We start from the raw sequence: 24,936 nt of genomic DNA on the forward strand, positions 1-24,936 counted from the left end.
ACCACGGATTGTATGACATTTGTTAGAAACCCATTTGTCAGAATAGATTAGATGCCAGAAAGCTGTTCCCCACAATAGACCATTTGCCAGAAAGTACCATTCCCCAGAAATAGCAAAACTGGAAATTCCGATTGTTATTGGAGAATAGAGAAACAATCATAGGTCTGGGCCAGTGGCGTAGCCACGGGGGTGATTTTGGACATATTCAAATTATTCAAATCCCCCTACAACTCTTAAGTCGTAATGAATTCAAATAAACATTCCCAGCCTCCATTTTTGGAGTCTATTTGAGCTCAACCAGTGGGTAACTCATTAATTTTGATTTATATTTCCACTGCTACGTTGAGGCTAATTACACCACTTTAGCCATTTATCTCATATTCACACTGTCAATAGAACCGTTCAATCCACTCATAACTAATGTGTTATCCGGAAGTCTCATTTCTATAGATTCCAAAAAGGGAGGTTGGGGGTGTTTATTTGAATTCATCACAATTTGACAGTTGTAGGGAGACTTGAATAAGTTTTAAGTTTTTCCCATATAAATTGACTTCGCGCCACCCCTAAATGGCCACCGAATTGTCTGAAATTTTGCCAGGACTTCTATGATACCAATAGACATATGGGAGTTGGAATTTCCCAACATTTTTGAATTTTGATCTGCCCTACTGTACCCATCCCAAGTAGCACATATTGTCACAATTAAGTCACGACAATTGATATGCGACAAATTCACATGTGGAATTTTAATTACAGTAACTATTTTTGTAACAGTAGTGTAACCAAAAAAGCGCAGAAAATGATGCTGCTATGAATCAAAATACTGTCACACAATAATTTACATTGTAATCTGTCCATAACATTTCTATACAACAATTAGGTTACCAAATAACTGGAGCTCTGACTCAAATTGTCAATTAGTTAGTTGCCATGAAACCTAGAAATGTGTTTAGAAATAAACAATGAAACACATGAATTTATAAAAACAAAGAAAGAAATGATTTTTTCTTACAATATTTCAATCGATTTAAGCTTGCCAAATTAGATGTGTGGTGAAATCTATGGTTTTAGCTTGATAAAAATCATGCGCCCTTATTCAAATCGACTGTTCGGAATTTTTTTTGTAATTATTTAAAACAAATATTTGCTTTTAAATAAATTTCAATTATTTATTAAGCAAAATGTGTGTACCATTGAACCTTCGCATCTTTATTTCAATGACAAATGTAGATCCTTTGAAAACATCGAATATTTTTCTCAAAATACATATTTTCTTATAATAACATTTTATATAATGACTGCATTGTATAGAACATTGTCGTTCAAACGATTTTGTAACTAGTATTACAAGCACGAAATTTGAATGAGGAATATCTGCATAAGAGGAGTAATTCATTTGGAATAATAAAAGAAAAACAAAACTGCAACTATTTATTCGAAATATGCATATTGTATTGTGATTTTTCTCGGAATGACCATTAGGATGAGATTTAAATCTCAAATGGTATACACACAGATGTCAGCATCATACTTTAAATTTCAGATCAGTTATGTTGGCTATGCGCCTAAATATTGTGTTTTCCTGATTCTCCGAGTTTTCTGTCTTCTTCAGTAAACGCGATACAGAGGAGCTAAACAAATCTCAAAAGAACAAATAGATAATTAACCGTCCTGAATCGCTCATGCTGTGTACCGCGATGGATGTTTTTTTTTTCGTAATATACAACAGGCCGCATGTTCGAGTGTTAACAAAGGTCTGATCCCTTCCAGGTTACCGAATACCATCACAGGATTCTAAATAAATTCCATCGGTGCAGCATTTCGCAATTGAGTGAGATATAAATTCTGTATTGCAATAAATGGCGAATGCTTATCAATACAATTTATAGAATATAAAAAGTTTTATGCTATCATATTATAATGTGTTTGTCTTTCCTGCACACTAACTTTTTCTTTCTCGAGCTCGGCAAAATTGGGCACCGCTGTATTTCAGAACTGAGCTTCGGCAGAAAAATTGTTTATTATTGATTTTTGGCAAAATATTTACCGTATCTCATCAACTGAAACGTCACTTTTTACTGAGGTCTCGGCAAAAATCATGTTTGCTGAAACTCGGCGGTAAATACATGTGTTTGAACTAGCCGGAAATTCACAATTTTGTAGTTTAGAAATGGCTTAATGTAGGAAGATTCAGCGTTGAGTAATAGCAATTCGGTCATTGGATTAATTTTTCCAAAAGTTATCTACAACTCAGGATTTTTGAAAAACAAGAAATACTTAAATGATACAGTCTTTGTCTAACAGATCATTGGTTGAAATACAAAGTGAGGGACCTGAGAGTTGAGAGTGAGAAAAACATAACCTAATTTTAAAATCAAAGTCATTAAAAGAAATTTAACTCACACCACGCCTTAAGTAAGTAAGTCTCCCATGCCGCCGATTTCAGATTTAGAGTAATGTCCTATTAGCCAACGTTATAAGATAATTCAAACGTTCTATGTTCATAAAAATTATCAATTATGAATAATTAAATGGCAGTTAGTCCCGGGACACCGAATTAAGGATATTGTTCAACATACTTGAACAATCATTTTAATTTTTGAACGAAATGTGCATTTGATTATGAATAATTTCATAATAGCTTATTGTTAGCTCATATGTTTAAAATATATACCAAATCATTTAATATGCAGTGTTGATCAAAATATTCGGGTTACACATTCGTTACATACGAGTTACAAGTTACTTCGCGACGACTAAAACACGCACTGCACAACGCTTTTTCGATAGCTACTCCGAAAAAACACGCCCTGAATTGATTAACTTTATTACCGGCCGCGCAATGCAGAACACAATACTTCGGCAGATCGCGCGATCGTTCTGCTGTCCGAAACAAGAGGAAACACGCACTGAACTCTTGAAGAGTACTCTGACGGATTAATAGAAAAAAATCGTTGTTCGAGATTTATCTATCATAAACCTCACCTTCCTGTGCACTTTTGCAAGCGGGTCCACCTTCTCATTACCGTAGATTGAGCTGTGAAAAGGGGCCCAAACCAAGGATGTTATCCATGTTCAACCATCTAGTACTTTGTCAATCACTCCAGAGGCTAAATATTAAAATGTGTTGTATGGTGAACTTCTGGTGCGAAGGTTTTTCTACAACTCTGTCTAACAGTTCGTTCTTTGAATTTTACTAATGACGGAGCTTTAGCGCTAGTAGCAGTAACTTATACTAAAAGATTGAAATTTTGTTATCATTTAGTATGATTTACTGCAACTGGCGACTTAACTCCGTTAATAGTGGAATTCAAACATCGACCTGTTAGGCAGAGTTGCAGAAAAACCTTCGCACTGGAAGTTCACCATACAACACATTTTAAAATTTAGCCTCTGGAATGAGTGATTGACAAAGTTATAAATGATCGAACGCAGATTACTAAATGATCAATAACATCCTTGACTCAAAGGTAATCTTGAATGATCTTTTGAACAAAACACGCATCTGCTCTCTTATGTTTGTAATAAAGTAAGATGCGTGCTTAACTGGTTTCATCAACCGGAGTGCCTCGATAGAACTAAAGCTATCCGAGAAGATGAAATAATGGTCTACGGCCTGATTGGACATTATCGCCAAAGCGAAGTTAATTGTTGCCAGCTCAGCAACATAAACCGAACACGGTTCCTGAAATTTTCGGAAGGTGGTCGAATTCACAGTGAAAACTCCGAAGCCAGTGGATCCGTTAATGTGAGAACCATTAGTGAAATATCTGTTGATGCAATTGACATGTTAATTTTTGTTTAGAAAAAAAACCAGCTTAATCCACCTAGCGGTGATGGTGCCTTTCTCGTGTACAGTGATCGTTCGCTAATTGGGGTACGACCTCACCCCAACTAGCGAATGCCGTCCGCTAATTGTGGCGTTTCGACAAGCGTCAATGTTGTTTACTTTTTCCATTGAACAAAGGAAAATTTTACGCGCCAGAAAATATCGATCCCGCCAAACACGGAAACAAAACGTCAACGCGTTTTTGACATCACATTCTGACGTTTAGCTGCTTTTTAATTGGGTTTCGCCACAATTAGCGAACCCCCAACTAAAAAGCGCCCCAACTAGAAAAAACCCAATTAGCGAACGTTCACTGTATTATAAAACAAAAAAACACATAAGAGTAATAAGAAAATCACATAAGAGAGGTCAAAAATGGACTTTAAGGAGATAGATTTAACTATTTTCATCAATTCACATTCAATTGCGTTCATTATACAGTTTTTGCAACAGTTTTTGAAAAAAAAAATCGGTTTTGAAATTTTTTTTTTCCAAGGGAGGACCCTTGGGAAAAATGGGGAAAAAATTAATGTTTTTCTAATAACTCCGGAACGCAATGGCCGATTGGGCCAATTTTCAATAGCGAAAAATTGGGAAGGATTCCGCGTCGAATGCAAACAAATCGGATAAGACTAAGTCTGAAAAGGTGTGTCTCACATTTTTTGTACACACACACACATACATACATACATACACACATACAGACATCACCTCAATTCGTCGAGCTGAGTCGATTGGTATATAACACTATGGGTATCCGAGCCTTCTATCAAAAGTTCGGTTTTGGAGTGATCCTATAGCCTTTACGTACTTAGTATACGAGAAAGGCAAAAAAGAAGGGAATAGATGTTTGTCGAAGTTGATCTGGTATTCCTTAAAATGTTTCATAGACAGATCATATTCAATTGAGAAACTGTAGGTATTAATAAAGCCTGTCCACGTTAAATCTCGGACACCCATCTTCCAATGCAAATTAAAAAAAAATCACAAACCACTGACACGATCCATTTTCATAACAGATGAATCTCTACACTTCATGTGATGCTTTCAACATGTTTTGACTCTCGTCCAAATTGATGAAATGGCGACATATCACTTGAACATTTTCCATGTGTCCGAAATTTAACGTGGACAGGCTTTAAGTATGAACTCTATCACCAGCTCAATACTTGCTATTTTATATTTTACCACGAATAAAAGGAAATTTTAAACTCTGGAAAATGATACATTCTTGCGAATGATTTTCTGAGAAATGGTGCTTTCAGGCGGTAGGTTTTCTGGCGATTGTCATACAATCCAAAGATTAATAGGCATTAGGCATAACTTTGAACTGTGACAAAAGTGAAGGTAGTTTGCATAACGGGGATTTGGAATTTTTTAGTAATGAAAGGTTCTTCGGTATAATTCATTTCCATAGAAGGGATTATTTAACATAGGGGAAGGTGGTCGGTTGTCGGCACCCTTTTGTTTTTAGTCCATAACTTTCGTCCAATTGTACAATGTGGTGATATTTGCATACCAATGGAAGCATATAGGCATAAGCTAATAACTAGTGGATAGATTTGTTTTATTTCATCTATCGGAAAAAAATTATAAGTAAAGTGTTGATTTTATGCCGTTTCGAAAAAGGTGGTCGGTTGTCGGCACCCTAAAAACCCACTTAAAATGAAAAACTATGAAGTGGGAGCGTTATGGCTGGAAAGATCAAGATTTATTGTGTCAATAGCAATGAAATTTATTACATTTAAGTACATTATACACATTTCATAAAGATTTGAAAAATTGTTAGTTTTGCTAACAACTTTTTCTTATAACCTGAAATTAGGCAATAAACTGATGATTTTCCTTGATAATCACCTGGGTGCCGACAACCGAAATAAGTAACTCTTTTGAAAAATGAAAGTAATAGACCAAAACGATGGAATTCAATATTGAATCACAAAAGAGAGTGAATTTGCTTTGTAAATACGTAATGCGCTCACCATTTCGATCGTTTTATTACGGTTTATAGCACTAAGCAAATGACCAAAAAAAACTTTTGGAGTGGGTTTTCACTAGACAAAAAATTGTTCTGTCTGTAAAACGAAACAAAAGCTTCTATATGCTTCGGAAATGGACACAACAAGATCGTGCTTATATAGCACGCGCAGCACACGTATGGCAAATGTCAAAATGACCACATCTGTTTTCTGTCAAAAGTTACGATGAGGTGCCGACAACAGACCAGTGCCGGCAACCGACCACCTTCCCCTACTAGAAAATTTTCGGAAAGATGGATATCATCTATCGAAAAAAATACATTCATATTTTCCTAAAATCAAAAAAATCTGTTTGTGAAAGGATATCATATTGCTTTGGTATGCGGGGTAGAGTCGTTTGGCCGAAACCCATTTGGCAGAATGCCTCTAGCCCGAACAAACCATTAGACCGAAACCCATCTGGCCGAAAGTCATTTGGCCGAAAGGGTCATCCGGCCGAATATATCATTTGGCCGAATAGGACATTTGGCCGAAAGGGTCATTTGGCCGAAAGAGTCATTAGGTCGAAAAGGTCATTTGGCCGAAAGGGTCAATTTGCCGAAAGGGTTATTTAGCCGAAAGGGTTATTTGGACGAAACGGTCATTTGGCCGAAAGAGTCGTTTGGCCGAATATGACATTTAGCCTAATAGGACATTGGGCCGAATAAGACATTTAGCCGATTAGGTCATTTGGTTGAATAGGACATTTGGCCGAATATGACATTTGAAGAGTGAGATATTAGGAGTGAGAAGAGAGACGTCTCAATTCACATTCCTCATTTCTTATTTCTCACTATAAAAAGTGAGAAGTGAGTAGTGAGACGTCTCACTACCTACTATGCACTACTCACTACTGAGAAGTGAGAAATGAAGAGAGAGAAGAGTGAAACGTCTTACTTCTCACTTCTCACTGTATAAAAAGAGAAGCGCAAAGTGAGTAGTTAGACGTCTCAAATGTCGGCCAAATGTCTTAATCGGCCAAACGACCCTTTCAGCCAAACGACCCTTTCGTCCAAACGACCCTTTGGCCAAATACCCCTTGCGACTAAATGGCTTTCGGCCTAATAGTCTATTCGGCCAAATGGTATATTCGGTCAAACAACTTTTGACCTAGTGGCATTTGGCCAAATGGCATTCGGCCAAACGGCCCTACCCCGCATACACCATTGCCCTAATCCAGGCAAGCACCTGCCTATAATCGACTTATCTATGCTTTCTACTATCGACAGGTGTTATATTTACCACTCCAAGATTTTTTCCCGCACCACTTAGTCAAACAACTTATCGAACACAAAAATAATTATGCCAAATGGCGTTATACCAAATGTCGCGCCGCCCGTGAACATCATGCGTACTTTTAAAAATAATTACATATATCCAATTTCCGTTTATCCTATTTAATTAAACCAGATTAATCCACCTAGCGGCGATGATGCCTGTCTCGTGCATCATAAAATATATTGAACAAATTCCATTAGAAAGGTCAAAAAAAGCACTTTAAGGGGATGGATCGTATTTTTGCCTTTCTCGTACACTAAGTGTACGTAAAGGCTATAATATTGCTTCAAAAACAAAATTTTGATAGGAGGCCCGGAGGGCCGATTTTCATATACCGATCGACTCAGCTCGACGAATTGAGGTGATGTCTGTATGTGTGTATGTATGTATGTGTGTGTGTGTATGTGTGTATGTGTACAAATTTTGTAGACACACTTTTTGGAACTTAGCATTATCCGATTTACTCGCAACAAGTTGCATTCGACGGGGAATGCGGTCCCATTGTTTGCTATTGAAAATTGGCTCGATCGGACATTGCATTTCGGAATTATTGAAAAATCATTGTTTTTTCCCAAGGGTCCCCCCTTGGAAAAAAAATTCAAAACCGAAAAAAAAAAATTCCAAGAATGGTGGCAATGCATTTTAACTAATGCAAAAACATGCAAAATGATCGAAAAAATGTGATCTATTCTCCTAAAGAGCTTTTTTGACCTTTCTAATATGATTCTTTCAATATATTTTATAATGCACGAGAAAGGCATCATCACTGCTAGGTGGATTAATCTGGGTTTTTTCTATCATTTTACATGTGTTCACCTTTTCTGTGCACTGGAAAAAAGAAAGAAGATATCCAAGTGACTAGAAAGGTTCTCTGTTGCATCGACAATAATGAAGTAATGTATTTCTTCAGCGGAGTCGATGGAATTCCATCCGGACCGGACGATACCAAAAATTTGAATTTGCGCAGCACATTTTCTATATAATCGTCGGTGATTTCAAATATGTTATACACGAAACTATCCACAGGAGTATCGTCAATTGCTGCTTCTATCTGAGATGTTGTAGCTTATGCCCAAGTGTGAAAAAAAGTCCATTGTGTACGTTCAATGTACCGATTATAAAAAAAACGGTTGTACGTTTAAAAAAAATTACCGAGTTGAGTCAGCTATTCAAAAAACTCAGTAAAATGTTACCGACTTCAGTAATAGAAAAAAAAAACTGTGTAGGCTCTTTGATATTTTTCGAATGAAAAGCAGTACATTTAAGTTTGACATGTTTTCTGCGTCTGTGGCGTGACATATGTTTAGATGCAGCAACATTTTTCTACATTTTTCAAAGTTTGATATTTGTGAAAGTTTAAAGAAAAATTTACAAAACTTAATAAACACCTAGGGGTAATTTTCTATGATCCACATAGACATTCAGGTACCAGGTAGACCAGTGTGCCGCCGCCGCCGACACTTATTGACGAACGCCGACGCCGGTCAATGTGTCGGCTGCGCACGCCGGTTGGCTCCACGCCGCCGAATTTCGTATTTCACGCCGATGTTTGGCCAACACAAAAATCACATTATGCAGTGCGTTTGCATCTACCGAACTAAGGCAACCTATCATGCATTTAATAAATAGCTAGGTATTTTACCTTTAGCAGATTTGTTTGCTTTTATCATTGTCATTTTAACCCGCTTTGGCGTGTTACATGTTAGATCATCCAAGAGCTTCTTGGCTACATATCAATGAGCGTAGCGATGAATTTCTTATCTCATATGTAACTTCATGTGGAATAACCTCATTCTGATCGCATTGGTTGGTTCATCATCTTTTTAAACGCTAGAATGTTACTTATCTTAATTGATCCAAATCGCGGCTACAAATCAACACCATAATGAATGTTGGATTTGGATTCCCAGTCTGATAGGATTTTTTTAGCTTCCCTGGGTATGGAGTATCATTCTGTTAGCCTCTTGATATGCGAATGCAAAAATGGTCTTTTGGCTTCTGGAGCTGGAGCACGATAGGGCACGTGACCCACCAAATTGAACATTTCCTTCACTCTTTCTTGTAATTTCTAGAATTGTTTTGAAAACAAAAAAATGATTACGATTTTTTTCGAAAAACAATTCTCAAAGAAATTTCTTGGTTTTCTTGCAATAATTACCATCAGGAAGTCCTGGAAGAATACCTGAAGGTATTCCTGAAGAAAATTCTTAGAGTCTTGAGGAATTTCTGGATTTATTTCCGTTGTAATTTCTGGAGGGTTTTCTGAAGGAATCTTCTGAAATTCTGGAATTCTGAAGAAATTCTTGGAGGAATTCTTTAAGAAATTTAAGAATGTCAGTCATTTCTTTTTTCTCCTTTGGAAATTGCTCTAGGAATTCGTACGGAGATATCTGAAAATTCGTCCTAGAGTTTTGGAAGGAAATGGCGTAGGAAATTCCAAAGGAATTACTAGAATAATTTCCGAGGGAATGGACTGTCTTATGGAATACCTAGAAAAACTCCAGTGGAATTGTTAAAACAGATTCCTAAGGAATTTTGTAGAAATTTAAAAAAGTCTGTTTGTATGTATGTAGTTATCCATCACCCTGGCTTAAGCTTTGCTCTGCATGCGGCTACGCCCAATAGTACAATCGAATTTAATTACCATTCTGCTTTCAATGCATTGCTGTGTGCAGGGCAAAAAATGGAAGTGGCGGACCCGTAAGCAGAGACACTTACGCGAAGCCCGCGGGATAGAGATAATCTTCTTTCAACAATGTAAGCCAACAGACTAATAAATAGATTCACAATCCTTTTTGAGCTTTCCGAGGGATGGCTTCTTTGAGGAAGGGCGCGTCGAATCCATTACAACTGTGGGAAAGTGTTAGATGGGTATGAGTAGAAATTATTAAAAGTATTCCAAAAAAAGAATTTCTGAAGGAATTCCTGATGGAATGGTCAGAATGAATCTTATAAGAATTTTTAAAGGAATTTTCAGAAGAATTCCTTAAGAAATTTCTTAAGGTTCTAATAAGTTCCGAAGCAATTCCTGAAGGGAATTTCAAAGAAAAACCTGGTTTCATTTGTAGAGTTTTTTTTAAAGGAATTCCTGGAGAAATTCTCGATCGAATTCCTAACGAAATTTTTGAAGGTATTTTAGAATCAGTTTCTTGATGACTTATCCAATTAATTTCTGAATATTTTTCCTAGGGAATTATTTAAGGTATTTTTGAAAATAAAATCTGTAGAAATTTTTCGAAGGAATTGGTGCAGTAAATTCCTAAAGAATTCTTGAGAATATCCGAATATCTGCAATCTCGATATTTTGGCAGTTTTTCTTGGCATGTAGTCTTGATTCTAGAGTCAAAACTGAGTTTGTTTTACTACTGTCCGGACTTTCGAAGAAATTCCTGGAGAAATATAGGATTTTTTGTATAAACACCAATAGTCATTTGTTCGGAAAATCCATTAAACGTTTCTTCGTAAATTCCTTTTAAAAATCTTTCGGATATTCCTGCAGGAATTTTTTATTATTCCTTATTATAGAGTTGATGTGATGCTTTCGACTGTTGTCCTCAATTTTCGGTGTTTCCGGTGTTTTCGGTGATTCCGACGTTTCGGTGTATATTTCCTTCTTCAGGGATTTAAAGGCTACGATTTGTTGTTTATGTGTGTGACCTATATGACATAACGTTGTCAATTAAACGGATAGATACGCCATCACTAGTGCGCGGGCGATTAATTATCAAAAGGAGGTAATTGTTTCTGAAATTCTTAGGAAATTCCTTCAAAAAGCCATACAAAATTCATAAAGGAATCATTCCGGAAAGAATTCTAATTTGGAGGAATTTATAAAGGAATTTTCGATGAAATTTCCAAAGGTATTTGAGTGTTAAACTTATTTTCAATTAAAAAAAACACTTAAATAATGGTTAAAAAAAAAGCTAAGAGAATTTACAAACAAAACTTCCGAAGATTTCCCAAAAAAATATATGAAGAGATCCCTGAAAGAATTCTTAAAGGAATTTTAAAAGAAATTTTCGAAGTTCTATAAGAATTTATGAAAAAGTTGCTGAAGAAATTTCCGGATGTCCGAAGAAAAGGAAATTCAGAAAAAAATCCTGGAGAAAGTTCTAAATAAATTCCAGACTGAAATTTCTAAAGAATACCTAAAATATCTTCCTAGAATTTCCGAAGAAATTCTTTAAGGAATTACTGGAAGAATTTCTATTAGAAAATCCTTAAATAAATTATACGGAAGGATTTCTCCCAAAGTGATTTCCGGATGTGTCAGTGTCCGTATTCCGATGGAAATTCATGCAAAAGAATTCCAAAAAAAAGTTTTCGAATGAATTTCCGAAGAAATTCCCAAAAGACTACGTAAAGGAATTTCTGAAGCAATCTTTAAAGAAATTGGAACTTTTGGAGAAATTTTGGAAAGAATTTCCGAAGCAATACCCAAAAATTTTTCAAGGGAATTCTTAGAGGAAGTTCTGAAGGAATTCATTAGGGTTATTCTAAATTAATTCTCAAAATTCCTTTTTCGAATTTTCTGAGGAATATCTTGAGGAATTTCCAAACAAACTTCTGTATTTATATCCGAAGTACTCTCCAATGAACTTATGTGCTGTGATACAGCAATATCCTAGTGGAGGATATAATATAAACTTTTGCTGTGGAGATCAAGCTATAGCTATTAGCATGTTCACCCTATAAGTCTGTCTGTAGCTAGCAATTGTACAAAAACTCTAAAATTTAATAAAAGCATGATATGCCTTGATGCGTGATTTTTTTCTCAGCTTAAAATTCTTCACGCCGATTCACGCCGCCGCCGAACATTGCCGCCGCCACCGATGTAAAAATGGCCTTACGCCGCCGCCGTTCACAAATACTTCGGCGCATAGGTCTAGTACCAGGTTCCTGTACGTACCACCCCAGTATATTGACTCATGGCTGTTATTTGCAACTACTTGTAAGTTTCAAATTGCTCTCCAAATGTAAAATATTGGAAATTGAAATTTCCCTTGTAAGAAAGGGGCGCCCAAGAAAAGTTTCGCCAAGGGCGCTGGAACGCTACGGCTCTGCTAGGGAATTGATAAATCGGTAGAATTCGAGAAAATAATAAAGATTTTAGATTTCTTTTTTGACATTTGTGCAAGGTCCTGTTACAGTGCATTGGCTTATCTGAACCGAACTTTCACTTTCTGAATGTGTCATTCTATTGAAGTAAAATCATTAGTTTTCGAAAAATTGACAATAATCAAACTTAGAAATTTCAAATAAAATAAAAAGATAAAGTCAAATGAAATGTCTTAATATCATTCCTTTTTAATGAATTTTTGAATCATTCACTTGATGCAATCAAGTTCGATACCAAAACAGTCTACATAATCAGACGTACCGACCATCCCTAAGGATAAATCTCTCAATCAGCTGAGATTGACTCACGTTGTTCGGTCGTGGGCAGGACAGTGACACTGACACTCCGGTACCGAAGAAGGGTGGTTATGCCGCATATGATTTTACGAGCAGCTGCTCGTGCTGCATGCCGATAGAGATACGACTGCGGAAAATGCTATAGAATCCGTCGGTACCGCTCAGTTTGTTGATTGTTTTCATTTTCGTAACGAGAGAAGTTTCCCGACTGAGTTTTCCGACTATGACGTTTTCCTGCTCTCTGTGTATTTTTATTTCCACGAGCATATGTAAGGCCGGAGAAAAGCCGCATGGGAGAGCCGACATGCTGACCTGTGTTTCTTTGTTCCGTCACAAGAAGAATTCTAGCAATCGAACGAACCCATCACCTATAGATAGAGCTTTTAATTGGAGGCTCATGTTACAGTCATTGTACTATTACTAGCACATGTTGCTGTTTTATTTACGATGCGTAGTTATTTTTATTTGGTAGTACATACACGTAGACACTAATATTATATTGCTTCGTGTTTGTTGGATAGTAAAAGGAGTGCACCACTCGATAAAATGGCTTTGGATAATTGAACTATTCAGATAATTGTCTGTAGAAATAAACCACAATGTAGGTGTGTTATGTAAGAATCCTCCTAATTTACCGTATAACACTTCAAACAGAAAAGAAACTTATAACAAGTTGACACTAAACACCATGGATTTACGTCAAGTGCAACTGCCTAAGGAACGAGTGGCAAACATTCCTTACATCTATCATAACACTTCAAACAACCATTGACACATCTAGCACAAGACAATCCGTTGTGAAATCGATAACAGCACATGCCATTCGAATCGGAGGACAACCGAAGTCTTTAACTTAGTGCACAAACAAAAAACATAGCACAGCCCACCCAACTTGCAAATAAGGCTTGTTGCATAACGATGAGAAAGCGACCTCTGCACACATTTACGACCATTTTTCATTGAATCCAAGCACGTAGCTCCAGTCAGAAGGGAAGTTTATTTCTATTCATGAACGAAATCGACCCGGGTATACCTGTCGGTCCTGTTCTTGCGAGGCAATCACACGCAAGAATTCCTCCGGCCTAATGAAGGAATTTGTGAGGTATTGTGACACCAGCATTTCAAGCTTACGACAGGATTTTCTTATTAACTTTATGTATTCGGTGCTTACGATTCCCATAAATAAACCTTCCCTTTTGAGGAGCTTTCCTAGGGCCGGTAGACTTGGTATGAATCATCAATTCAATGTCAAAAAAGTAGTGATCCCATGAACAACATGTTCAAAGCAACAGAAACTAAAGCAGAACAAAACGAAACACACCCCTTCCTAGGCATAATGAAATGGAACATAGCGTGGAGAAAAACTGTTACCTACTTGTTCAATGAGAGCGTTGATTTTGATTAATGGTTTTTATTATAGTCGACTTGGGTTAACTTGGCGTTTGTTCTGAACTTCTCCAAAATCTGATTAAATGTGTGGAAAAGCAAGATCAACAAAAACTACTTATTTAATTCTAAAAACTTTTTACTCCGTGAGCGAAATAATCTCATTCTAGATTCAAAAAATGCATTTGTGTGCACTCCCCGGGTGACGTACCTCTTATCGATTTCAGATCAATCTTCATTCTACCGTCTTCTGAACGAATACTAAGAACTTGGCTGGAATTCGTTTCTTTGAAATTAAAAGTTCATTTCTCACTATCAACCGGATGCCTTTTTTTTCATTTCGATCCCGATTTGCGGCCAGTCCTAATTTAACTGTCTATCAAACTGTCAAAATCGTATTCTGCAAGTACAGTTCTTGTGGAGAGGCGTACCGTCGGTAAGCCATGCTGTGGAATTTTCTGCACCACATTTCTCTTTGTGTCAGTATCGAGCTGAAATTCATAGACACTATTCGTTCGAACATCAGCAAGTTACGATGTTTGTTTTAAAATATTCAATTGATTTTTTTGACTTGATGGTTACCTCTACCCCAGCTAATAATGGCGTTTCGGTGAATTTTGACCCTTCAACGATAAATTGTTTAGAGCTTGAATGATATATGGTGTCAAAACTGTCGGATTCAACTAGTGCAACGAACGATATTGTTTATGCTTTATTGAATTTGTATGCCTGCCTACTGAAACTCGTGAGGCACGCCATTTCCCACGCCAAGTGGTGGAGACGCATGGTCGTTCATCGAGGAAGGAAGTCGCTTTCATCAATCGTCCGTCCGTCCGTCCGTATACCCGCTCGCAGTCATGATGATGAATCCGTCCATGGGCGCTATGCCATGGAGGAAATCACTCACGGATGCGTACCCGTTCATCGAACCGGAATATAACAATCAAATGCAAATTTGAATCGAATTATTTTTTCATCGGATCTAGCGTGGACGCTGCTGTTTGGGGCGGCGAGTGCGCGAGAGTAGCGGCACAATCGTTAAAGGTTATGAATTATGGATGAAAACTATGGGCACTGCCACCGTCTGTGAGTTTGTTTTTCTCTATCGGGGCAGCAGAAGCTTTAGAAATGGATATTGCCAGATGTGCTATCAGTGACATGCGGGGAAAAGGGTGTTCCAAACACTCATCTAAGAACGGTGTGGCGTTTGTATCGTCATGTGCGAGGGAATAATAACACAAAATAGGATACAACTTAAAATAGTTTAGTGAAAAACAAGATTTGATAATATTAAAAAAATGAATTGACCAATTCATCAAAAATTGCATCTCGTTTTATTGTCTCAATCGATTCTTTGGCTTATTTAAGGCCAACTTTCCCAAGTAACCCATAATTTCGGAGCCTCTAACTATTCCAAAAATCGAAAACAAAAGCCGAAAAAGTGATGCACGTGTGAACTGGCCTGAAAAATTCACCCGATTCAAATTCGAGCAAATGTTAGGCCAATCTTGAAAAACAGCACTTTTTTGATTTTTAGTTTTAAATTTTAAAAATACTTTACGGGTTCTTTGGGGAAGTTGACCTTAAATAAAATAAAGAATCGATAGTGCGAATAAAAATTTTTGACGGGAAAGGTCGATTCGCCGTAAAGGATTACTGGAAAATAGCTATTTTTTATTTCTTTTACCTAAGTTAAATAAATTAATAATTTAATTTTAAGATCCAATTAGAAGACTCCATATGAGCAATTCTCTGTGGAATCATGATTTTTTTTTCTGATTTCAATTTTGTATTTTTTGATTTCTCTGAAATTTTGAAAATACAATTTTTGTGATCAAAAAACGTAATTTGCATCATTGGTTTGCCATTTTGACTCTAGCCTAACTTTTGACAAGGGCCTAAGCAAAGCCACCTTGAACACTTTCAAAAAAAAAATAACTTGTAAACGGCTTTTCCGATCGTTTTGATGTCTTCGGCAAAGTTTTAGGTAATCAATGGGGCTATGTGAAAAAAAAAATTGTTCAAATATCTGTCTGTCTGAACCTTATAGAATCAGAAACTACTGAACCGATCGGCGTGAAAATTAGTATCCATACAAATGAAACCAGAGTCTCTTATATCTCGTGTATACATGGATGAGACAGTGTGCCATGAGCTACAGCAGCGCTGTTGGAATCGATACAGTGCGACGAGAGAAGCTAGAGCGCACATAAAATAACTGAGTGAGTGTGTTTCAATGTACGTCTCATGAGACTCATCTCATGCGCTAGGAATGTATAGCAAGCGTTACTTAGGCGACGATATTATTGAATGGAAATTTCCCGCCCAAGCTGTTTTACGTACCTCCGCTGTTGGTTTAAGGTAAGTTTTTTTTTTTAATTTCAGTCATTTTCGATTTTTTTTCGATTCTATTCAACCTAGAATCAAATTTTACGGAGTCATTGATATTTATTGACAAATGCTAGTATTGGTTGGTTATTTCCATGGTATGGGGTTGTGGAAAAAATACCTTACGTAGAAAAAAACAACAAATAATTCGTTTTTCGTAATTCAACCTTTAAGTGATCCATCTTGGGAAAGAATCTTTCAACTATACTAATTTTTGATTTATGTTATAGCAAAAAAACTGTTGCACTATAGGTCAAGGTGGGCTGAAATTGAAACTAAAAAATATACAAAAAGACGGGTTATCCTCGAAACGTTTGTATATCATATAATGGCAAGTATAACAGAAGTAGCATTTTATTAATTGTGACAACGACAAGCAGATAATAAGCTGAAGATAGTTCAGAAAGTAATCATGCATTTCAAGATGGACACCTGTTGCAAGGATTACTAAACGTGCTTAAAAAACGTTTTGGAATTCTTTCTGATTGCTAAATTAGTTGCTGTAGATTTGGTATTAGCCAGACAAACCATCCAATCTAGTGGTGATGATTTGTTGTGTAAAGGAGAGGAAAATATTCGAATGATTTTAGTTCAATAAAGTGTTCAAGAAAACTCACTGTTTGGACTGTACAAGTTCAACTTTTGGCTATATTTCTTACAATTAATTGCATATTATTCGGCAACTCGGCCGTACGAAAACCATTTTTTTTTGTTAAATATCTTGGCTGGCATATGCACAGCATATGTTTCGAAATGGACAAATTGATATGAAATTTGCGAAAAAGAATCTACGGGTCTTGGAGGGACTCGAACCCTCAACCTCCTACTCTCTAGATAGGCGTGATAACCCCTACACAACAAGACCACTTAAAGGTCACGTTTGCGGAAAAGCCATCAGAATCCGAGTACCAACCTCCACCGCGGTTAGCTCTCTTTTTTGCAAATTGAATATCTTTCGGATGCTTGATTTGTCCAATCTCAACATGTGCTTTACTGTTGTATATCCACAGTCAAGCGAGTGCACATTGCTTATTAAACGAGAGGATCGCACTCCATGCCCCCCAGCAACTGGCTGGGCGGGATGGTATAGAATGCGAATCAATCGCACTCTGCTGTGTCATAGGCTTGCTTGCGAAGAAGAATCCACGTGTCTTGGAGGGACTCGAACCCTCAACCTCCTACTCTCTAGATAGGCGTGATAACCCCTACACAACAAAACCACTTAAAGGCAATCAAACTCATCAAATGCTTTAGCCAAGCAAGCCTATGGCTATGATTTATTTGTTTTCATAAATTGTGTTATTAGATTTATCTATTTAAAATCAGACTAATGCCGGAGTGGCCTGTGCAGTGCATAAAAGTCTCCTCCATTCAGCTCGGTCCATGGCTACACGTCACCAACCATGCAGTCTGCGGAGGGTTCGCAAATCGTCCTCCACCTTATCGATCCACCTTGCTCACTGTGCACCTCGCCTTCTTTGTTCCCGTCAGATGTCAAGACGAAAAAAGCTGATCAAGCAAGTAAAACACGGATTCAAAACGCAGCTTATTGGACTGAAACCATCACCTCATGATTTTAAAATGAAGATTGAACTTAAGCATGTTGGATTTACAACGTGTTTGTCAAATGTTTTCTTCCACTTTCAAAATAGAATCCAGAGAAAGTAAAGTACGAGATAGTCCACTATGAAAATCCTATACGAGTCATTATCGAACAACTGTTACTGGCAGTCGCGCTAACTGGCGAGAAAAGTCGAACCATTCAAATAACTGTGTTTGGGGAAAATGGAGAAACTGGAGAAACACTGTGCTACCGCTACTGTCGCGTTTTTTTCTAAAGCTATTTTTCGCAGTTCTTACGCTTTTTAGTGAAAGTTAAAATTGTCAAAGTTTTGACTATTACATTTCGGAATCATCGTATAATCATCTTCCGGTGACATATTCCACCCGCGAGTGTTATCACGGAAGAAAACCCAAAAAACAATCAACGGAATTTCGGATTGTTTGCGTTCACCCGTCGTCCATTCGTCATTTCATTTATTCAACCCACGCGCCGTCTTCCGTCCATTCTGTGAAGCTGCGGCAGCTTGTTTACAAACAACCGCAATCGCAATGACGAAAAAGTGCGACGGTGATCCGTGCTTCGGCGCATCCGCTCGAGGCGGCAAAGTGGAATGTATGAAATGCCATAAGCAATTCCATCTGAAGTGCGTCAGTTTGACTGGCAATCAGTACAAGGTAGTACGTGATTGCCCCGAAGCTCTTTGGTTCTGTATGGTATGCCGTAACAGTGTTATCACGGCTGATATCCGTACAGATGGCCCCAACGACTGCTATGCAGTTATTCTCCAACGTATCACATCAGTTCTCAAACTTGTCGGTGCTCAGATCGATGTTTCCCGCTCAATCTGCCGTGCCATCAGCTCATCCTTTGCTCGGCCCAGCCACTATAATCCTCCCGCCCGGCCTGCCGCCGGTAACTCGACTAATTTCCATGATGAGCTCGATAGAATGCAGTTCGAATTCACCGAAGTTTTCAACTCATTTATCAACAACGCTTCCCCATCGACCGCTAATGGTGCCAATAAACGGGACCGTACTTCCAGTTCAACTTCATCATTCCCGAGGAACGACAAACGGATGAGAGTTGACGTTTCAGTTGGTACGTCTGATCATACGGATGTTATAGTTCTTTGCAGATGCCGCTGAATTTCATGCTCCTACAAATAATCCAACCAATCCATCGCCCACACCATATCAACATGCCACCACCACCAAGCAAACAACTTCTGCTGCTACTGCCAATACAGCGATAATCTCCGCAAGCACTGCTACTGCTGCTGCTGCCGCCAGCTCCAACGTTCAAGCCTCCTCCTGCAATGCCCCATCCGCCACCTCTGCACACTGCCAAGCCAACAATCAAGCTCAAAACAAAAAAACTGCAAGTCAAAGCCCAACTACCGCTGCCACTTTCGCCCCACCGCCAGTTTATCAAGCCCCACCACCTCATCAAGCCCCATCATCGCATCAAGCCTCGCCACCGCATCAAGCCCCACCATCACATCAAGCCACATCTATGAATTTGCCGATGCACCGCACAGTGACCCCATCAATCGCTCCGATACAGAAACAAACCATCATGCGCCCCGGTGCTGCTCCTAATGTTGTGCCTACTGATCGACCCGTTATATTAAGAGCACCTCCACGGGAGTCCTCATCGCTATTCTTATTATAGCGCTCCTTCCCGAGTGCTATTTTAGAATAGCGCCCCATCTTCCCACCGGTGGTTTCTGTTTTAGGTATAGCGACTTCGTAAACATATTGAGTTCTCACCGGGCGTTGCTAAAAGTAGTCATATTTTTCTTAAATGGCTCTTCATTCCAGCTGGAACATGACTAGCTGCTCAACTCAGTTTTCTATTAACATTTCCTTAGTTATTAATTGAAAGCTTCTCTGCTTTCTGCTTCTCACCATTGCGTGAGTATGTATTTAATGTGACAACTACACCCAAGGAGACCACTTGAAAACATCCTTGACCGAAACGGGAATAGAACTCGCATCTTCCGGATTTCCTTCCTCCTGGAAATTTCTTTCGGGGATTCATACTTGCAGTCGAAGAATTCCTCCTGAGATTCCCACCAGTTTTCCTACAGGAATCTCTTGACAAAACCCTGCAGGAATGCTACCACATTTTTTTTTCTCTGAAGGATGTCCCAAAGACATTTTTTTTATTTATAACAACATCCGATAGAATCTGGAGAAGTCTCTTGGAAAAACTTGCTAAGGTTTTAGATGAAACTACAAAAGAAATTATAAGGTTATTCCAATAAAAAAAAATCCCGAGATTCTGGAAAAAATCCTAAAACTACTCTGGGAGAGCTGTTAAAGATTCTTAAAAAAACTTAAAGATTGCTGGGGAACTTCCAGGAAAAACTTCCAGGGATCCTAGATGATTTTTCCAAAGCAAATCATGTTTAAATGAATGACAGAAAAAAAAACTCGCGGAAGATTTTCTGGAAGAACTACTTGAAGAACATACTCAACAATTACTAAAGAAACTTTCTGAGGGATTCCTGGAAGACCTCCTCCTTGGAACAACTTGCAAAAGGAAAACAGTTGAATTTTCTTTCGCCGAACAATCCATTAATATTTCGGGTTCTAGCGGGCGCCGGTGCGCATTGCTCTTCATTATAGCTGATCCATAAAAATGAATATTTTCCTTGCTATTTAATTTACGCCGAAATTGTTCTTCAAAAGAAAAACAGATTTCCTGCAATTTTTTATCAACATCAAAGTGACGTTTCTCAAAATAGAAACCCTGTATTGAAATTTAGCAACCCAGTATGGGGCGCTAAATTTAGAAACTCACGGCTAATTTTGAGTTGCGTTCTTATTTTACATTCCTGTTTAGATACCTCCGGTGTAGAAGTGGGTCTCTATAAAGGGCCCGGAAATAGCGATAGGGACCCAGATGGGGACTCCCGTGGAGGTGCTCTAAGTCAAGTGAGTTATCCAAGCTTATCACACCCGTCTGTTAATATGACCCACCAAAATCATTTAAATGTCAACCCGAACTATAACTCGCACACTGCAAGCAATGTAAATCACATTAGAAATACGCACACACAGCCTCCAACTACTCCTAGTCTTTCCGTCGCTCCACCATTCACACCACTTCGATGGTACTACCTGACAAGATTCCAGCCGCATGAAACTCCCGAAAATGTGATTTCGTACATCACAAGCAAGATCAATTGCGATCGAAATTTGATCAACTGCCACAAGCTGGTGCGAGACAGTCGCGACGAAAATACGCCACTAACTTTCGTATCCTTCAAAATCAACGTTCCTGCTGCAGCAGAAACTACCGTAACAGATCCCAACTTTTGGCCCACTGGTGTTTCAATTAAGCCATTTTTCATGCGAAGCAATCAAAATTTTTTATCAGCACGCCGCAACAGATTTGCCATTCAAAACACTCCCTCTCCGCGCCAACGTGCAGCCACTCAAATCGATCGTCCGCACCGCCAGCAACAGATGACATCACTTGTACACCCTCGATCACAATCAAACCAAATAATGTCCCCACTAATTCCGTACCAGCCAACTCAAGTTCAAGCCCAATCGTTTCCCAAAACCACCAGAGTAATCTCAACTATGGTGTAAATAAGAAAATCATGATTTATTACCAGAACGTTGGCGGTATCAACACTAGCATCTCTAACTATCGTCTCGCCAGCTCCGATGCTTGTTATGATGCGTACGCTCTTACCGAAACATGGTTAAAAGAAGACACGGTTTCTTCTCAAATTTTTGGATCCTCTTTCAACGTTTTTCGCTTGGACCGTAACCCTAACAATAGCAGGAAAAAGTCAGGTGGAGGAGTGCTATTGGCTTTGCGTGCCAATTTCAATGCACGACAAATTTCGATACCTAGCATTGATAGCGTCGAACAGCTCTGGGTAGCTGTGAGTTTTCATTCACACACTCTTTTTATCTGTGTTATTTACATTCCTCCGGATCGCACACAAGATCCAAACTTGATTGATCAGCACATCAGTTCGCTGGATCACCAATGAAATGAGTATCAGGGATAGCTTATTGATAATTGGCGATTTCAACCTACCCAACATTAAATGGAAACCAAGCAAATCCAATTTCTTCTATCCCGATGCTACACAATCTTCTACATTATAACGTTATAACCATCGATAAGCTACAAGCGACAGTGGAGTCGCTAGGCTTATCGATGGTTATAACTTGGCGCGTGTATCCCAGTTGAATTTTGTACATAACAATAACGGTCGGATGCTTGATCTTTGTTACGGTAGCATTGATGGAGATGTAGACTTTTCATTGATCGAAGCACCTTCACCACTAGTAAAATCTTCGATTCACCATCCTGCGCTGCTGGTCGAAGTAAGCGGTGTCTCACAATGTGTGTTTTCGGATCCCGTTGAAGCTGTTTACTATGACTTCAAGAATGGCAATTATATGGATATGAATGCATTCCTCTCCAGCGTTAATTGGAATGAGCACATCGATCAAGACCTCAATTCATCAGTGACCCGTTTCTCCAACATCGTATTATATGCAATAGATCAATTCATTCCAAAACGTTCCAGTAAATCGCCGCCTAATCCACCATGGGGAAACAACTATCTTAAGTGCCTGAAAAGACGTAAACGGTCTGCTTTACGTAAATACTCGAAATATAAAAGCCACCAGTGCAAACTCAACTATAACTCAATCAACGCTCGCTACAAGCGCTTGAACAAAAAACTGTACATCGCTCATCAACGAAAAGTGCAAATAAAACTGCGCCATAATCCCAAAGGATTCTGGAACTACGTCAACCAACAACGAAAAGAATCTGGTCTTCCCACTGTCATGACCAATGGGAATATCGAATGTTCATCGACAAAAGACATCTGTAATTTATTTCAACAGCAATTCTCGAATGTGTTCACCGACGATTCCCTGGAATTACACCAAATCAATGAAGCCGCTAACAACGTCCCTGTTCGTCCTCCAGTTGGAAACCACCCAATCGTCGATGCAGACACAGTAGCTGATATTTGCTGTACCGTAAAAGCTTCGACTAGTTGTGGACCAGATGGAATTCCTGCGTACGTCTTGAAGAATTGTTCTAATAGCCTATCCGTACCTCTAGCCAGTCTCTTCAACGAATCGCTTCAAGTCGGAACGTTTCCGGAGCAATGGAAGAAATCTTACATATTCCCGGTCTTTAAAAAAGGAAATAAGCGTGATGTCAGCAATTACCGTGGTATAGCCGCACTTTGCGCCACCTCAAAGCTGTTTGAGAAAGTAGTCTATAAGTTCTTATTTCACAATTATCAAGATTTCATCTCCGAGCATCAACACGGTTTTATGCCAAGGCGTTCAACGAATACGAATCTGACTCTCTACACGTCATTCATCGCCCAATCTTTGCAGAAAAGATATCAAGTTGACTCTATCTACACTGATTTTTCGGCTGCCTTCGATAAAATCAATCACAGGATTACAATTGCCAAGTTTGAACGCCTAGGTTTTTCCGGATCCTTTCTGTTATGGCTTGAATCCTACCTAACTGGTCGAGAAATGGCAATCATCATTGGACCTCGCAACTCAACTCAACCTCAACCTCGCAATACTTTGGTGTTACGTCAGGTGTGCCACAAGGTAGTCACTTAGGACCTCTGATATTTCTAGTATATCTGAATGATGTGAATCTTGTGCTCGAATCCTTCAAGCTTTCTTTTGCCGATGATTTCAAATTATACTGGACTATTAATGATGATCAGGATGCTCTGTTTCTACAACGTCAACTCGACATTTTCGTCAAATGGTGCGAGATCAATTGCATGGTCCTCAACGCCAATAAATGCTCTGTAGTTTCATTTTCTCGCAAGCGCTTTACTATTGACTTTTGTTACAAAATCGGATCTACAGCTATTAGACGAGAATCTGTTGTTAAGGATCAAGGCATTTTATTAGACTCTAAGCTAACTTTCAAAGACCACATCGCCTTTATCACATCGAAAGCGTCGAAAACACTTGGATTTATTTTCCGCATTGCGAAGCACTTCGATAACATTCAATGTCTAAAATCGCTCTACTGCGCGTTAGTGAGGTCATTACTAGAATATTCACTAGTTGTATGGGCTCCTTTCTACCAAAACAGCACAATACGAATCGAAGCAATTCAGCGAAAATTCGTTCGTTTTGCTCTACGCCGTCTTCCTTGGAATGATCCAAATAACTTACCAAGTTATGAAGCACGCTGCCAACTTATTGGTTTAGATCTGTTAAGTGAGCGTCGTGACGTTTCCAAGGCGCTTTTCATTGCAGATCTCCTGCAATCTAGAATTGATTGCCCGGCCTTGCTCTCTCAATTGAACATCCCCTTTCGTCTTTTTCGGTCAACATCTTTCATTTTCTTGAGAGGTGCTCGCACAAATTATGCGCAAAATGAGCCATTTACTAGTTCAATCGCTGCCCACCGCATTTGATTTTCATCTTTCACGGGGTGTTGTTCGGAAACGGTTTACTACACTCCTCTCAGCTTCCAACAGTACCACACATTAGCATAGGCCATTAGGATATATTCTATAATATTAAGTAATTTAAGTCAAACAATGTATCATTTGGAATTATTGTATTTCTGTTGATATGAAAAGATGAGGAGGTTTTGCGCCCATTTGAGAAAGATTCCATGGTTCTACTCAAATGGGCTTTTCCCTGCTCCAAATAAACAAATACAAACAATAAACAAAATCCATTAATTACGTAACGCAAAAATTGGCCACTTTCAACATACTTCCCACCCTCCCCCTATGTCATACTTTTTGTATGCATCATTTAAATTTTCTATAAGGATTGTCAAACTTCGGGCAACCCCACACGCCCCTCTAAGCGTTACGTAATTCATGGATGCTCCCTTGGCAGCAAAGCTCACCCAGCTCTACGACGAAATTGCTTCTACAATATCACCAGTAAACCCGAGATCTAGTGCACAGCCTTATGTGCCGACACCTTCCTTAAACAATTTTAAATACTGATGGCAGTGAGATATTGTGAAAACAATATCAAAATTTTGTATATAGGAATTTTTGGGGG

The 24,936-nt window shown here is 38.6% G+C and overlaps 1 protein-coding gene across 1 annotated transcript; it reads left to right on the plus strand.

Annotated features, from left to right (window-relative positions):
* Positions 1–20,853: 20,853 nt before the first annotated feature.
* LOC134209314 (uncharacterized) lies at positions 20,854–23,511 on the plus strand. The gene is made up of 3 exons (XM_062685305.1): positions 20,854–21,459; positions 21,507–21,690; positions 22,031–23,511. Exons 1-3 carry the CDS (start codon positions 20,854–20,856, stop codon positions 23,509–23,511), a joined length of 2,271 nt encoding a protein of 756 aa, XP_062541289.1.
* Positions 23,512–24,936: the final 1,425 nt, after the last annotated feature.

Source organism: Armigeres subalbatus, chromosome 2, assembly GCF_024139115.2.
Source record: "Armigeres subalbatus isolate Guangzhou_Male chromosome 2, GZ_Asu_2, whole genome shotgun sequence".
NCBI classification, from domain to species: Eukaryota; Metazoa; Arthropoda; class Insecta; order Diptera; family Culicidae; genus Armigeres; species Armigeres subalbatus.